Source organism: Malus sylvestris, chromosome 4, assembly GCF_916048215.2.
Source record: "Malus sylvestris chromosome 4, drMalSylv7.2, whole genome shotgun sequence".
NCBI lineage: Eukaryota > Viridiplantae > Streptophyta > Magnoliopsida > Rosales > Rosaceae > Malus > Malus sylvestris.
The window spans coordinates 21,208,311-21,226,496 of NC_062263.1; the positions used below are offsets into that span (position 1 = coordinate 21,208,311).

General features: G+C 36.6%; 1 protein-coding gene across 1 annotated transcript; it reads left to right on the forward strand.

Annotated features, from left to right (window-relative positions):
• The first annotated feature begins 644 nt into the window (after positions 1-644).
• Positions 645-4,249, forward strand: LOC126618548 (uncharacterized). Its single transcript, XM_050286653.1, has 2 exons — positions 645-739; positions 3,846-4,249. Exons 1-2 carry the CDS (start codon positions 653-655, stop codon positions 4,068-4,070), a joined length of 312 nt encoding a protein of 103 aa, XP_050142610.1. The 5' UTR covers positions 645-652; the 3' UTR covers positions 4,071-4,249.
• Positions 4,250-18,186: the final 13,937 nt, after the last annotated feature.

Sequence of the window (18,186 nt, forward strand, 5' to 3'; positions counted from 1 at the left end):
GGAGAACAGCACTGCAAATTTCTAGAGGTCTTTCGTTTTTTGCCTACGGATTTTTGGAGAAGAGCACAGCAACCTAACGTAATAGATTTTTGGATTTATTGCAGATTTTGATATTTTCTATATTTGGGATTTATAAGGTTTAATCTTTGAATTGAAGTGTTGTTTATGGTGTGGATTAAGCTTATTGGAAGCTTAACTGAATGAATTCATCGCTGAAGTAAGAGGGGGTTGGGTTCATGGGACGGAGATTGGCGAGAGCCGTTTTAGATTTGGAGATTGGAGAAGGGGGCGAAAGGCATGATTTGGTGACTGGGTTCGCAGGGAGAAGGAGATTGGGAACACATGCTTGCAGATGACGCGGGCGCTAGAGATGGGATTAGCAATCCTCCAGTTTTCGGGGAGGGAGGGCTCACTAAGAACAACGAGTGAAGCTTTTAGTCGGAGCGAGTCCGACTTAGGCCTCATTTGGTACGCCGTATAACACACCAGATAGGACTAATAATACAAAGTACGATGTTTGGTGTCCGGTTGTATTAAATAGCCACCATATTAAATAATTCGGGCCCATCTACTTTATACGGTAAACACCTGCTTGCTTATACCCTCCAAAACTACGGTATAATTTAGTTGTGTGAAATCTCCCACTCTCCAGATGAATTGTCGGTCCTCTCCAGATGCATTGTCGGTCCTCTCCAGACGCTCTCTGCCTCTCACGCTTGCTCTCTCATCTGAATCCGAGGTTCGTTTTCTTAAACGCCTTCTTCTTCTTCATTTGAATCCTAATTCATCTTCTCATTCTTCTTCTTCTTTTTCCCAGGTTCCGCCCTTCCCTCTGTTCTTCCCTCTTATTTTTCTTGCAATTTTTTTTCAATTGATTGAATCTAGTTATTGTTTTCTCTCTAATTATGCAATTGATTATGTAATTTTGTGTTTTAATTAGAATTTTTGAATTTTAGGGTAAGTTGTTGAGGTTGAATTTTGATTTGTTGTTGGTGTTGAACTTTCAACCATGTCAATATATTGTTTAGTACTTGGGTTTAAGTTACATGACATATGCCTTGTGACTTTTTTGGTCATCAGCATGTGAGGTTTAAGGTCCTAGCTTATAACGCATGCGAGGTTCAAATCCTCAGAGCCTATTTTCTCAGTAGTGTTTTCGTCGTTCCTAGGAGATTCGTACCTGTTACAGGTCTGGCTCTCAATTCTCCCTATTGTAATGGGTTGTGCTCTAGTTGCTATCACTGAGCTGTCATTCAATGTGCAAGGCCTTTGGGGTGCTTTGATTAGCAATGTCAGGTTTGTGTTGAGGAACATTTACTCGAAACATAGTTTACAGAACTTCAAGGAAGTAGATGGGTTGAATTTGTATGGTTGGAACAATATAATTTATTTCTTCTATATGTTTCTCGCCGCTATTTTCGTTGAAGGGTCTCAATGGGTTCAAGGATATCACAAAGCTCTTGCAACTATGGGAAAACCATCCACATTGTACATATGAGTGTTGTTATCCAGAGTGTTTTACCATCTCTATAACCAATCGTCGTATCAAGCACATGGTGAAATTAGTCCCTTGACCTTTTCAGTTGGGAACACAATGAAGAGAGTGGCGGTTATCGTATCGACTGTGTTGGTGTACAGAAATCCAGTTAGATCTCTTAATGCACTTGGATCCGCCTTTGCAATATTGGGGACTTTCTTGTATTCACATGCAACAGCTAAAAACAAAAAGGGAGGTGAAAAGAAGGATTGAATATAATTCTAGTTGGTTTGCTTTAGGTGTCTTATTTTTTGGCCTGGTAAAATTTGTGATTTTGCTTTGGTTTATTATACAGCTGTCAAGTTTTAGTAATGGCTCAGGTTTTGATATCACCATTTGTTCCCTTTGCTTTCATACTTGCGTCCGTGTGTGTTATTGGTGAATGTATGCTAGGATTGATGAGGCCTTTATTCTACTTGTTCACTTGTTAACTGCTTGTTGGGTGTGAAGTTTTTGTTCGAAATTCAAATGATTTAGTTTTGATGTTTATTTGAGCCTAGAGTGACCTAGGAAGTTGAGTGCAGAATTTTACCTTTTGGTTGCTTACACATATGGAGAAGGTCATTTTATAGTTAAGTTTCAAATATGTGTTGTTTGGCTTTATAGTTACGCGACACCTGAGACTATGAAGGTTTAGGGGAACATGGATTACTTGTAAGATAGTAGTTTTGCGTTCCTTATCTTTCTTGAGCTTCCTTACCCATGTATGCTTGTATCCTTTTGTATCCTACTACTACATATGTTTAATCTCCTTTGCATTTTTGCTTTAATTAGCCAATGATCATGTCTTCTTGTATCCTTCTTATGTCCTATAATGTCATGCTCCAGTTACTTAATTATTTGCCACTATCGAATAATGTTATTTTATATTTTCACTGGACATGGATGAAAGAAAGATTATGGTATGCTTTATTGTTAAGTTGTGGTACTTGAATATTATGACTTGGTTGATGATGTGGTTCATGATGAATCATAATTCAGCTAGAAGGCGGAATCGACATCTTGCACTTAGAAATTACACATTTGTTAGGAGAATGGTAGGGTCAGCCTATTTAGACAGCATGATAGGATATGATGATGTTCATTGTGTGAACCAAATTAGAATGGATAGAAGAACGTTCCATTATTTATGTCAAATGCTCCGTGATCACGGTAGAATAAAATTGGATGGTGTAGTGACAATGGAAGAACAAGTTTGAATATTTTTGCATATATTTGCACATCATGTAAAGAATTGTACAATTGGGAGTAGGTTTTGTCGATCGGGTGAGACCATAAGTAGGTATTTCAATTCCATTTTACATAGAGTGTTAACGCTACAAGGTAGACTTTTGAAAGTGTCAGAACCCATTCCTAATGCCTACCCAGATCCCAAATGGAGTTGGTTTGAGGTATTCTTCATATTTTATAAAAATTACTTCTAGAATTAATGTAATTAAATATATTAAGCTTACTAATGTTAATGACTTTTTTTAGAATTGCTTGGGGGCATTGTATGGAACTTACATTAACATTCATGTCCCTAAGTGAGATAAACTAAGATACTATCAAGGGAGAGATTGCAACCAATATGTTGGGAGTTTGTAATCTGGACATGAAATTTATATTTGTGTACCCAGGTTGGGAAGGGTCAGCCTTTGATCCTAGAGTACTCTGAGATGCGATAAGTAGACCATTGGTATTAAAAGTTCCCACGGGTAACAATAGATTATTTGTTTATATTAGTAATTTGAATCCTCAATTTTCTTATATATTGTAATATACATTTTTTTGGTGTGTTAGGGTGTTACTACCTTATGGATGGTGGGTACACAAATGATCCAGGATACCTTGCACTGTATAGGGGAGTGCGTTACCATCTCTTGGAGTGGAGAAATAGAAGACTCCCAATTAATCATGAGGAGTATTTCAATATGAAACATGCTGCAGCTAGAAATGTCATTGAGAGATGTTTTGGACTACTTAAGATGTGTTGGAGCATCTGAAGAGGTCCATCATTTTTCCCAATTAAAACACAACTTGGATTATGACAGCCTGCTACCTATTACATAATCTTATTAGAAGACATAAGTCATTTGATCCAATAGAAAATGAAATCCTAAACTTGGATGAATCTGAAAGTGATGATGATGATGAAGATATGATCGAGACTTTTCAACCTACATAAGAATGGACTACATAGAGAAACACTTTGGCTTTGAATATTGATGAGTCGATATTTTACTATATATTTTACCCTATTCTTAGTATTTAATTTATTTGTTATTTTGGTAGAATTTTGATACTTTAATTTATATTCTTAATGTAGGACATTCGACTTCCTCTGGAGCAAAAAGTGATCAAACGGATGAATTTTGGAGTGATTCCAATTGGAGATGTTCGTGTGCCTTTCAAGATGATTGTGTCAAAATTCCAAATTTTTCTACCAAGCCATTTGACCGTGGTGATGAAATTAAGGCCCAGCGCGCAGCTTTCCCAGATTGACGTTTATGGACGTTTTGAGTATTTTGGAGGTCAACATGGCATATTTTAAGGAAGACTCCTTCTGAGGATCTGTAGGGAACATCTTCAGCTTTCAAAAGACCTTTTCGGACCAAATCGGAGTTGATTTAGTCAGTCAAAAGTATGATTTTCTAAGAAGTCCGAATTTTAGTTCAAATTGGAAACCTTTTATTTTCTGTTTTATTATTTTATTATGTTTCCTAGTTTTATTCTAAAACCTTTTAGGGTTTTATTTTGAAGTAGTATAAATAAGATATTTAGCCATTAGGGTTAAGATGAGAAGAGTGGAGGGAATGCACACACTACTTTAGAGGGTTTTTGAAGTTTATTTTCAAGGTGTTTTCTATCATTGTTTTTAATAATATTTTGTTTATGGTTGTTAGTAACTAATTCTTAATTGCTAGGGCGAGGCCACGAGCTTTAGTAAGAATGTGTAGTTTCTTTTCAATTTACTTATGATATTATGCATGCATGTTTTGAATTATTAATCACCGTTTTAACTATCTAAGTGTCTTAGTGATTCGTGACCATTAGGATATTTAGAAAAGTAATTTGATGCAATTTTGGTCGTAAGGTTTCCTGAAATTGACGTTGGTTTCTTGTGGTTAATAATTGTAATTTCACTTAGGATGAACATCACGTCTTAAGGGTTGCATGGTTTTTCAAAGGGTTTTCATAAAGCATAATGAGTCTTTCATGTTCATATTTGATCCGAACGTCCATACAGGTTGAATGTTAGATATACGTTCTATGTTGGAGGTTCCATGTAGGATATATATTAGGAAAACCTAACCTTCAAACATATGCATGGGTAATTCATATGTACTTGAAAGAACTACATATGATTGTTAAGATGACGGCAGAACCCTAGGCTTTTACAATTTTAATTTTCAAAAACTGTTTTCTTTTAGTTTATTTTATTTTGGCACTTCATTTAATTATTTTCTATTAAATTCGTTTTTATTATTTTAAATCATAAAATCAACTTTTTCTCAAACTTTGTTTTAAATAATTAATTAAGATTTGATTTAACATAGATTATTCATTCAATCCCTATGGAGATCGACCTTACTAGAGCCATCCATACTACAATTACCTTATACTCTTGCAAGTACTTTAAGTGTTTTTATCCTTACTTTTGTAGTTGGTAAAATCCCTATCAAATATGTACAATGAGTGGCATGCACAAGTGTGATTTGATTAAATTTTCTTATACATGCATGTTGTGATTTGGTTATGGTTTGTTATTTGAACAAATAGTGATTTCTTATGTATTGTGGGACAAAGTGTGATTCGGTTATGATACTTTCTTCGAACCTGGTTATGTATTTATTTAAAAAGTGTGATTGTTTGCTTATGGTTTTTTTATCACTTACCATTAACTTTATGCACTATTGATTAAATGGTATCTTATTGTTTATGTAATTATAGGAATGGAAAGTGAACAAAGTAATCAACCAAAAGGAAGATTTGTCAATTTTTTTTTTCTTCCCTTTTATTGTCCAGTTCAGTACCAAACACAATATAAATAATACGGTCAATAGTCCGATACTACAACAAACGCTCGACTAATTTAGTTAATACTATCCGGTGACTATTTATCATATCCAACATAAATAGTCAATAGAGTCTAAGCTGCCAAACGATGTCTCATTAAAGGCAGTCTTTGTTTGTGCCAAACACTGGCTAGGACTCCTATCTAAGGCAATTAAGTCCAGTGAGACTTAAAAGGCCAAACAAACGTGCCCTTAGATTTTAAACAAAAAAAATTCAACGTTCTTTCTTATAAGCAAAAGTGCTTTTCTAAGTAGTCAACATCAAACGGACTCTCAGTAAGAGGCTAGAACACACTACTAGAATAATTAACACCACCCCATTTCCACCCCTATTTTAATATAGTTATCCACATTTTTATATGGTGTCACTACATCACGTCATGCCATAAGATTATAGTATACAAGCCAAGATTCTGGACATTCACCAATAAATCTTGAAAGAGAAGATTGCACAGGTTGTATATGTGATCTCATTCTCCACACATTGCAACTGAAAATCATTATTTTGCATATATATATATATATATGTGATCTCATTCTCCACACATTGCAACTGCAAATCATTATTTTGCATATATATATATATATATATGCAGTATTTATCTTAGACCATTCTTTGCATATATAATTATCGATCATATTCGTGAATGGCATTATTATGATCGTGCTGGTTGATGATCAAATCAAAGACCAATTTAACATGACACCACCACGAAATGGCAAAATCTACAACACCTAAGCCTTTGATGTTGCTCGAAACCAATTTTGTATACAGGTTTGATATTATATTATTATTTTTCTCTTTCTGTGTTTGCATTCAAGTTCAAGGGGGAAAATAATACCACGTCGAAGGCTGACAGCGTGACAGAAGCAGCTTTGTTTTAATGCCCCTTCAAAACTAGGGTTTTAGCTAGGCGAAAGCGGTACGCAGGGTTTTGCTTTTGCTTAGGGTTTGGAGTACTTTCGATGGCTGCTTTGAAGCTACAAATTCAATTGGGAAAGGAAAGTGACTTGAAGATTGAATTTCAATGGTGGGCTTGGATTGGACTGTGATGCAGGCAATGACTTCATCCACGACAGAGACAATGGAGTGGTTTCTGTCTGTGATGAAGGTGAGTAGCTGTAAAATCAATATTAGAGATACACACAGTTGACGATTATAATGTTTAAAATTATTTCTAAAATATACATGGCCGGTCCAAAAATTAATATTTAAAAATTATTTCTAAAATGTACGTCGCTGGTCCAAAAATATACTTTAGAAAATTAATAAATATCCCCTTGCAATTTTTTTATTAAAATACTCTTAGCTAATTCTTTTTATTATAAGGACAGTTCTTTTATTATTAAGAATATTTTATTTTGAATTAAAAAACTCTCATAATTTAGTTAAGCGTGACTCCATTTTTATCTTTTTAATACACAAAAATGTCCTTAATAATAAGAAAAGATGTCTATCTAAGTGTTTATTCATATAAAAAATATCGTGAGAGACTTAAATAGTTCTCTCTTTTTACCCCGGATATTCCAAAATTCTGATTTCCCGCTGTTAATTGACATGAATTAACGATTGATTTGGAACTGAACTAGCCCAAGCTTCCTATACAGCAAAAGAGTTTCATATTATTATTAGTGGAATAAATTTACTTGGCATGTTGTCCAAATCAACTCGTATAAGGGAAAAAGATTGTTAAGTTGTCAATTTTACAGTTAATCTAGAAAAGTTTTTGACCGTCATACTCATAAATGCTTATCCTCTACAAATATATATAATAATAAAAGCGTTAGATTACTGACATAAAAATTGATTTTTTTGATCATATAGCTAAAAGAAATAATACTTGTATGAAACTTATAAGACAATGACAAAGAAAAGCTCCAAGTGATAAAAATAAATGTTAATCTCAGTTTACTACCATGAAATTTCTTGATTTTCAGCATTTGATACATCATGTTTTTTTCATCTCAGAGTGGTATCTAAAGTCATAATTTTTGGACACTTTTATATCTCCGTTAAGGTTGCTGTTAAATCAACCGTTAATTGGTGACGTGGCGCTCACATGAACAATGATTGGGCGTCACGTGTATAATATAGGGCCCACGTGGATTAAAAAAAAATAATTATTATAAATAATTAAAAAAATATTTCATCTCCTACCTCATCCCATCCCCCGACCCTCCCTCCCTTTTCTCCTCTGTACCCACCCAATCCTCCTCTCACTCCCTGCAAATCCACCATTCCCCCTTCATCTTTAGCCGTGCGCCGCCAGATTTGCGGCGAGATCGAAGTTGTGGCACTCCTGCGCCGACGACGACGTCGATTTCTCCTCCGTTTCGATCAGGATCCTGTCGCTAGTTCTTTGCGGAGTGGCTGCCATCAAGTTCATGGTGGGCCTAGAAATTGACAAGTTGTTCGCCAGGAGGATGAACTCAATCGAGAACAACTAGGCATGTGCCGGAGAAGAAGACGGTACAGATGTAGATGGGTTGAAAAATTAGGAAGAGCTGACGTCTTTTACCATGGTGCGGCTCGAAGGTTCGAGCTCACGGGGCTGTCGAAGAGGAAATGAGGGTTGGGTGGGTGCAGAGAAGAGAATGGATGGAGTGTCGGGGGGAAGGGTGGGGGGAGGTAGAAGACGACCTTTTTCTTTTTTTAAAAAAATTATTATTTTATTATTATTTAAAAAAATTAATCCACATGGGCCCTATATTGACACATGGCACCCAATCATTCTCCGTGGGTGTTACGTCATTAGTTAACGGTTAATTTAATAGCAACTTTAATGGAGGTATGAGAGTGTCCTAAAATTATGACTTTAGGTACCATTTTTGGATGAAAAAAACATAATGTATCAAATGTTAAAAATCAAGAAACTTCAAGGTAATAAACTGAGATTAACCCTAAAAATAAAGAACCAAGCTTTAAAGAAAAAACATTTAAAAGTAAGTTACTACTTTCCATTTATCAACTTTTATAAAGATTGTCTTCTACATGTTAAGGATGCAACTTGGGTTGGGTACGTAAACCCGAATCCGTCCATGCCTAACTTGATTTCAAACCCAACCGAGCGGAATAGAATAAAGAGAAAACCCATCCAAATCCAACCCAACCTCAACCTGATCATTTATTGTGTTGGGTTAGATTGATGCATTGCCGCTGATGTTAAACCACAATCTGATTTTGAGCCCGAGTTTGATCATGCACATATTGCCGGTCCAACTTTATACATTGATAAGGAATGAATATACGTGAAGTTCTTGTTAGTTTTCATATGGATAATGAAGGATAGTGTTACTTTTAAATTTCTTTTGGTTGAAGCCTTAGTATATGTGTTGTAATGTAAATTCAATTTTGCATAGTTGAAACATTAGAAATGACCTCCAAGTTGTTTGCTTTGACTTTTGTGTGGATGATGATGTGTAAATTGAATATTTCTAACTAAGATAGACATTATTTTGTTCAAAATTTGAAAAATTATGCAAAATAAGTTGTTAGAAGATTGAACTCGATAAAGTTGGGTGAACCCAAATCCAACCAAAGTAAGCTTGAACCTAATTAAAACCAAAACCCGACTAAACTTGCATGAATCCGAACCAAACCCAAGCCCAAATTATGAAGATCGAGTTAGGGTTGGGTTGATCATCCAACATGTCCAACCGGGCCAAGTTGCACCCTAATGCATGTACATGGGTTGGTGTCGTACATATTATTCATATATATATATATATATATATTGTGTTCATGCATATGTCGATAATTTGTAACTTGAAATTAAGAAGAATATTTGGCTGTACCTAATGGGACGAGGATCCTCTTCGGATCCTCTTTGTGGGGATCCGAAAATGAAAATCAATCAATCGTGTTTGTTCATTGTACATTGTGAGATCAGTTTTCGTTAAGTACTATTTATATTTAATTTTCAATAAAAAATTCAAAATGATTTTTAGCCGCACAACGTATAATGAACGGATATGATTGATTGATCATCGGGATCCCCACAAGGAGGATCTGGAGAGGATCATATTCCCACCTAATGTGCACCTTCTTATCCATTCAGTGTGATTAACAATGTTTCAATACATTGCATAATCAGAACAGTATACTATTTTAATCACTAATTTTGTTTCCAATTAAGATAATTAATTTGATGTGATATATACACACGAATATACACTGCGAAAGGTCACAAGGTGTGATAATGCAGTTAACAGAATACTGTTTAACTTGTTACAATTAAAAAGTTATTTTTTTACTGTAAATAACGTAGACACATAATGTAAAATCAAATAAAAGAGAACTAAAGCACAGTAATTTTGTACCCTTTTCAAAAGAAGAGACCAAGGTGTGATTTGTAAAATGATTCTTACATATATCTATATTAAGAAAGTACGGAAAACGTCTAGAATAAAGCTAAAGAGACAATTTATTTAAATTATATTTTATAAATTATTAATAATTAAATTATTATTTAAATATTAATTAACATTCATATTTTTTATTAATGACACGACACATTATTTGAAAGTGGGCTCTAAAAAATTGTTCAGCTAACGTTACTCATCAAAGTTATATCATGTCAAAGATTGGACAACCCAACCGTATTTAGACAGAGATTTTGATCTTGGGTCTAACCTTTTGTTTTATGAATAAATAATAATTTGGCGTAGACAACAAGCTAAACACCCAATCAGATTTGATCAAACACATCAAAAAAAAAAAAAAAAAAGTAATTAGATGAAGACAGCAACACAAAACCGACTGCTAAGAGAAAACCGGTGCTGATCATGGCCATCAGTATTTGAACAAAAATTCAAACGTTTTAAATACAAAGCCGAACAATAAATTAATCATGTTCAGAAAGCTCCAAGAAATCACTTGTTCCGAAAATAAAATAATAATTAATAAACTTATTTTTTTTAAAGTAATTAATAAACTTAGTAAAATAAACCATAATTACGAAGTTTGGTATGATGTTAATCAAAAGATGATAATACCGTGGGTTTGGATAGAGCTTTCAAGGTCGTCGTGCTGGTTTGCGTTGAAGTCTCTTGGCTTCAAGAGCTGGACTCCAAATTCCCTATTCTATTTACGCCACGTCACCATTTCCATATCCCATTCCCACACAGCCTTTTAAATTAAAACCCTCACCACCTTCAGCCCAAATCAAACCTGAAACTTCCCAAAAAACCAAGAACAAAAAAAGGAAATTTATTAGCCTTTGTTTTTCTCCCTTTTGGAAACCAAAAACTGCAAAAGTAAATGGAGGGTTTGATTCCTTTTGTGTACAAGGCCATAGTGGAATACAAGAATGGAAGACAAGGAGGTGGCCATCATGTGTTGAACTCGTGGTTCAGTGACTCGCCTTCAGCTTCCTATATCCGATTGCCTGGCGACTCAGGCCGGTTCCAAGCATCTGATTTCCAGCTGTTTTCTGGGACTTCGCCAGCTTCTTCAACTGCCCAAATGATGATATCATCTGGAGTTCAATCCCCACTTCGTCATCGAGTTGCTAGTAACTAATGGTACGACTTATGAAAGTACGAACTAATTAGTACGTACGTGGCATGCATGGCTGAAGAAAGCTGAAGGTGTGCAAACTTGTCAAATTATATGGTGGTGGTGAGCTGCTGCATTAAGTGGAATTTGTGTATGATAGCCTTCATTTTCGTTCAATCTTTATTTTCTTTGTTTTTATGGGTTTAATTTAGTTGAACTTCGAAGCAAATAAGCGTGTGAAAACCAAAGGGGCCATGCGCTGTTTGCTTTATTGTTCTTCTTCTTGTTAAGATTTGTGTGAAAATGGCTCAAATCTCAAATGTAAATGGTGATTGTAATGTTTAACAAAAGTCTACGTGTTTCTGGCCCAAGGGCTATATTATGTCAACAGTTAATTGGTCGACAGTTGTTTGTAATTATCTCTTCTTTATTTTATCTTCCCTTTGTATTTTTCCTTTGTTTGACTTCCTTTACATCTTGGATCATCTGAGCTTCGATGGGGTCAGACTTAAAAAACTAAGCGAAGTGTTTTTTTTTTTGTTGGATTTTTATACTATTTTGTTTCACTTTCAACTTTTATTTTTTATTTTTTATTTTTTTTGAGAACTCACTCTCAACTTTAAGTATATTCAATCTAAATATAAACTTTTTTTTGAGCAAAATATAAATATAAATTTTAAAGATTAATAAAAGTCATCTTATATATTAAATATTGTTGCAATCATATTTAGAACAGAATGTGATTGTGTAAATCCTAAGAGATATGGGAAAATATCTTATATTCCTATTAAGAGTAGATTACCTATTAAATGTTGTAACCTAATGGGAAAGGTTTTTATCTATCATACTACTATAAATAAAGGCACAATGGGGTGAATCAAACACACCTCACAATTAAATCAATCTCTCTTCTCTCTAATTGTGGCCGGTCCCCTCTCTCTCTCTAAACTCTAGATCGTTTAATCAAATAGGCCTACAACACGTTATCAGCACGCTCTTGCCATAAGCTGAGGAATTGACGCATCATAGGAGGAGGCTATCATTCACCAAATTCAAAGGCTTATTCGTTTTCTGTTAACCAGGTACGCTTAAAATAAAAGAAGATATTTGAAACGTCCACGAAGCATGAAAACATTCCCCATGATGCATGAACCCCTCTATGTTTATATTTTCCTTTCGATATATATTGTATATGTTTATATATTTGTCAATATATATATTTGTTTCATGCATCGCACAATTAAATTGTTATGGGAATTTGTGAGTCAATGTATAACATTAAATCAGAAGCATATTTAGGGTTTCCTAAACCATAAGGGATTTTGAAAAGAAAAAAAAAGGGAATTGGACATGGTGCGGCACACCACCGCACCATCACTGTGGAAGTAGCCACCAAGCCTCGGCCTGGACCTCACCTCGGCAGGGCCTGAAGGCCCATGCCCATCCCGCTGCCTTGGCCTGCAGCCATGACACCAGCCCTTTACGGCTGGGCTTTGTCCACATGTGCCTAAACCAAAGCCAGCCTTTTGCGCTGGGCTTTGCGTGCACCCTCAGCCTGCTTCTTGAGCCTCATTTGATGGGTTTGAAGCATGTTGTTGTCCCCCTCATTCAGCCCATACTAAAACCCAACTGCAGCTGGGGGATCTCTTCCACCCCGTGGCCTGCAGCCATCACCCGAGGTCCTTTTGGGCATTGCCTTTTATTCAAGGCACCCAACTCGAGCCCAATTCCTTTTTCAGCAATATTTTTCGACCCAATGCTATTATTTTAGCATTCTCAATAATTTTAACCCGTATGTTAATATTATTATGCTTCTACAATCGACCCCGTATGGCCCAATTTATTGAATTAATTAAAAGTGACATGCAGTCCATTAATCTGATAATGAATATAAAATTATTGACCTGTAGATCACTTTTGGACATTAACGATTCAATAATTTATTTTTATACTTTGAACCGTCACATACTTTCGTAGTAACGAAGCTTTCACACTTGAGTTCCCGAAGAACCTCAAATCCACTATATTCAAATTAGTATATTGCATTCTGTGTTTCTTGCAGGAACCTCTCATTATGAACTAATTGTTCATAAAACTAAATTGAACCTGTAGTTTCAAATTTAGTGCCTTTGAAACCCGAAGTTTTCATTCATAACATACCATATGAAACTTGTAGTTTTCATGCATAAATTAAACTAATACATGTCTATAGAACCTGTATGTTCTATAATATATGTCTATGGCTTACTATATGACTACTCACGTTTTCCCCTCCGTTTTAGGAACATGTTGAACTTGAACAAGCTCGATTTCTCCGCTCTAGAAGTCTCTGGAAGAAACTATCTGAAGTGGATTCAAGATGTGAAGCTCTATCTCACTACAGAGGGCATTAAAGCCACCATCGAGGCACCTATCGCCGACAAACCTGTTGACAAAGGTCAGAAGGCTATTGCAATGTTCTTCATTCGAAGACACATCCATGATGCACTGCATACTGAGTATGGCACTGAGGAGGACCCATGCATCCTCTAGCTTGGTCTGCTGACTGTTTTGATCACCAAAAAGACATATACATGCCTGAAGCAAGACACGACTGGCAGCATCTTCGCTTCCAAGACTTTAAATCCGTGAATGAATACAACTTCAAAGTTTGTAGAATTCGTTCTTTGTTGAAATTCTACAAAGTGGAACTCACCGAATCAGATATGCTGGAGAAGACTTATTCAACCTTCCATGCCACCAATATTGTTCTATAGCAACAATATAGGGCACAAAAATTCACCAAGTTTTCGGATTTGATCTCTGTTTTACTTCTCGCTGGAAAGTAGAACCAGCTTTTGATGAAGAATCATCAAGCTCGACCTACTGGCTCAAACGCTGCACCTGAAATGCATGTGATTTATTCTAGTAGCCATAAACGACGAAAGAATCATCGTGGCCATGACAATGGGTGGCAAGCCCAACCATAGGCTCAAGGTCAACAGAGTGCCACACCTAAGGGAAGAAATGTGACCCAGCAGCATCCAGCACTCGCCTCTAAGGCCCCAAACTTCAAGAACAAGGGCAAAGGTCTCGTTCAACCCGCTTCTACTGAACTGGACATGTGCTATCGTTGTGGATCAAAGGATCATTGGTCATACACATGTAGAGCTTCCCCTGAGGCTATTGCCAAGTATCATTCTTGTCGTGAGTCTAACTTTGCAAATTTGGATCATCTGGAAGATGCAACTACATCAATGGAGATATCGGATTTTCATGAGGCGTCAGCACCTATGCTTTTAATGATTTAGCAAAGGCAACAAGATCACATATACCCACTGCAAACACGCCTGCAAGGATAGATGTACCCTGTGTACGTCAACAACCCACCTGGAAAGGCCGGACCGTCCCCTAAGGTGGAGAGGCCGCACCTTTTATGCGGTAAGGTACATTGGCGGCTAGCCAATCACCTACTCCGACCCTGAAGCGTGGCAGACCCTTTGGTTCAAAGGATTCACAACCCCAAAAGAGGAAAATGGCACCAACTAGTGACCCTAGTTTGAATCCGACCATCGCTCACTCATCCGTTCCAATGCATGAGGTTATTCTAGGTTACGGTGATACTTCAGACGAAACATTCCGGCCTCCCGAGAATCGTGAGATTTCGGTCCACTACATGTATTATATGAAGTTTGGAATATGAATGAGATGATCATTGATGATGCATTCTCGTACTCAGTAGCTACTGACATCATGCTTAATGATGACATTGAACCACGTTTCGTCGATGAATGCTGACGTAGAACCGATTGGTCAAACTAGAAACAAACAATGCAAGTCGAACTCGATTCGCTAGCGAAACATAAGGTATTTGGACCTATCGTTCCTACACCACCACGCGTGAAGCCTGTTGGTTACAAGTGAGTTTTCGTGAGGAAGCGTGATGAGAAGAATGAAATAGTACGATATAAAGCACGCCTCGTAGCGCAAGGCTTTTCTTTGCGCCCTAGGATTGATTATGAGGAAACATATTCCCCCGTAATGGACATTATAACGTTCCGTTACCAAATCAGTTTGGTAGTTTCCGAAAAACTGAATATGCAGCTTATGGACGTGGTAACCACGTATCTCTACAAGGATCTAGATACGAAAATATACATGAAAGTTCTAGGAGGACTTCCATTGACTGGCTCAAATAGTTCTAGACCACGAAACACTCTCTCAATTAGGTTGAGGAGGTCACTTTACGGATTGAAACAATCTGGGCGGATATGGTATAACCGTCTGAGTGAATATTTGACAAGTTAGGGTTATATGAACAACGAACTATGCCCATGCGTGTTCATAGAGAAGTCACATTCTGGATTTGCAATCGTTGCAGTTTATGTCGATGACATGAATCTCATTGGGACTCCTGCAGACGTTGAGGAAATTGTTGCACACTTGAAATCGGAATTTGAGATGAAGAATCTTGGGAAAACTCGATATTACCTCGGCCTGGAGATCGACCATTGTTCAGATGGAATCCTAGTACATAAATCGAACTACACCCAAAAGGTGTTGCATCGTTTTAATAAGGATAAAGCGAAGCCTTCGAGTACACCTATGGTCGTTCGAACTGTAGATGCTAAACGAGATCATTTCTGTCCAAAGGAGGATGATGAAGAGATTTTGGAACCTGAAGCTCCTTACCTAAGTGCAATTATTGTACATGGCTCAGTGTACTAGACCTGACATTTCCTTCGCTGTGAATCTATTGGCTAGATACATCAATACGCCCACACGCAGGCACTGGAATGGTGTTAAAGACATTTTCCGCTACCTTAAGGGTACTACGAATTTGGGCTTGTTCTATACCCGTGAATCTCTAAGTGTTACCACCCCTTATGGTACTCAGATTGATTCTCGCCTTGTTGGTTACGCAGATGCTGGATATCTGTCTGACCCATATAGAGCACGTTCTCAAATGGGTTATGTCTTTACCGTTGAAAACACCGCTATATCTTGGAGGTCTACTAAGAAAACGCTAGTTGCGACTTTGTCTAACCATGTTAAGATTCTCGCCCTACATGAAGCATCGCGTAAGTGCTTTTGGCTAAGAGAAGTTATGGGACACATTCGAAGCACTATTGGTCTTACATCAGTCGTTAACCTTCCTACGACGATCTTTGAAGACAATGCAGCATGTATCGAGCAGTTGAAGAAGGGATACATCAAAGGAGACAACACCAAGCACATAGCGCCAAAGTTTTTTTACTCATACCAGTAACAACAACATCAATACATTGAAGTCAAGCAAATCCGGTCCTAGGACAACCTGGCCGATCTTTTCACCAAGTCGTTGCCCAAGTCTACATATCAAAAGCTCGTCCAAGGAATTGGTATGCGTAAATTATCTGAGTTGAATCGCTTGTAGTTCTCTTATTTAGAAGATATGTCTATGTCAGGGGGAGTATCAAGAAGCATACTCACATGATCTTAATGTACTATTTTCCCTACAATTAGGAGCATTTCTCCCACTGGGTTTTTGCTACCTAACGAGGTTTTAATGAGGCACCTATCCTGGGATGATCATACTCTGATGAGTTCACTACCTTCGTCCAGTTTGACGTTCGTTTTAGATATTATGCATACTTCTCACTTTTCTCCTTAGTCTATGGGTTTTCCCCATGCCTTGGGTTTTACCATAGCGAGGTTTTGTGAGTTTTACTACAAATGCATACTTCACTTAAATTTGAGACTTGCGATCACCCGTTGTGCCGATGACTTCATTAACTATTCTACCTTATATGTTGATGATCTGATACGATGGTTTGTTGAGTATTTACACACTCAAGGGGGAGTGTTGCAGTCATATTTAGAATAGGAATGTGATTGTGTAAATCCTAGGAGATATGGGAAAGTATCTTATATTCCTATTAGGAGTAGATTACTTATTAAATGTTGTAATTCTAAAGGGAAAGGTTTTTACCTATCATACTACTATAAATAAAGGCACAATGGGGTGAATCAAACACACCTCACAATTAAATCAATCTCTTTTCTCTCTAATTGTAGCCGGCCCCCTCTCTCTCTAAACCCTAGATCGTTCAATCAAATGGGCTACAACAAATATATACTTTTTATGACTTTTTACTAACAAGGAATATAGGGGTGCGGCAAAGTGGTATTCAATTATGATTGAAGAGTTTACAAAATTCCAATATATGCATATATCACATAATGTATATTCACCTTATAAATATATAATTGAAATTGTTTGGTTTCTTAATCTTTATTAGAAAATCACCTCTAAAAAAAATCATACAAATCATAGATTATGTAGTCATTCAAATGTTATCAAATAAATTGAAGGTTTATGATGAATATATTACTTGATACTTGCAACCGATTTTTTCTCCACATTTGAATGCATATACTTGGTGGTTAGAATTTTCTATTAAACCACATTAGTATTTCCTTGTCAACAAAGATTCAACTAGAAAAATCCACTAAGCCATCAATTCAATTATGCATCTTTCTGTACTGACACAATGGAAATATGACCGATCTGTTTCATGGGAGCTGCAACAAGTAAAATATAATCATATGGCTAATTCCCTATATCTATGATCTTTAATTATGGAAAGAGATCCTCACCAAATCCCGTTAATCAACAAATCCAAGAGGAAGGGCCATTGCCACCATCACCTCCCCCTTTGTCATTTCTAATGATTGCACCTACACCACCAACCCTAAACACGGGTAAAAAAGCACCATCAACATTTAATTCGTAAAAACCTTCAGCGCGGGATATCCAATGATAGTTATTTTTGTCTGGAACATGTACAGGTCGCTTATTGACTTGACAAAATTTCTCCATTGTCTTCCGATCGTATATTATTTTTACTAGCAGAATTTTTCCGAAAACCAGCCTTCATAATTAATAGTAAACAAGAAAGGCCATTTCATCCGGTCATACGCTTTTGCCATAACTAGTTTCGTAGCAACCTCTTGGGAGACTCCTCATTCGTCTTCTTTCCCATGAACTGTTACATTTCATGATCGCATTCCATCCGATCATCTTACTAATTAACCCTTAACATGTTGCACGAGTTCAAGTTGAATCCAGTTTG

Coding starts and splice junctions, on each gene's coding strand:
- LOC126618548 (XM_050286653.1), top strand. CDS start 653: ATGAATTGTCGGTCCTCTCCAGATGCATTGTCGGTCCTCTCCAGACGC. Junction 740..3,845: donor CTCTCTCATCTGAATCCGAG/GTTCGTTTTCTT, acceptor TTCTTAATGTAG/GACATTCGACTTCCTCTGGA.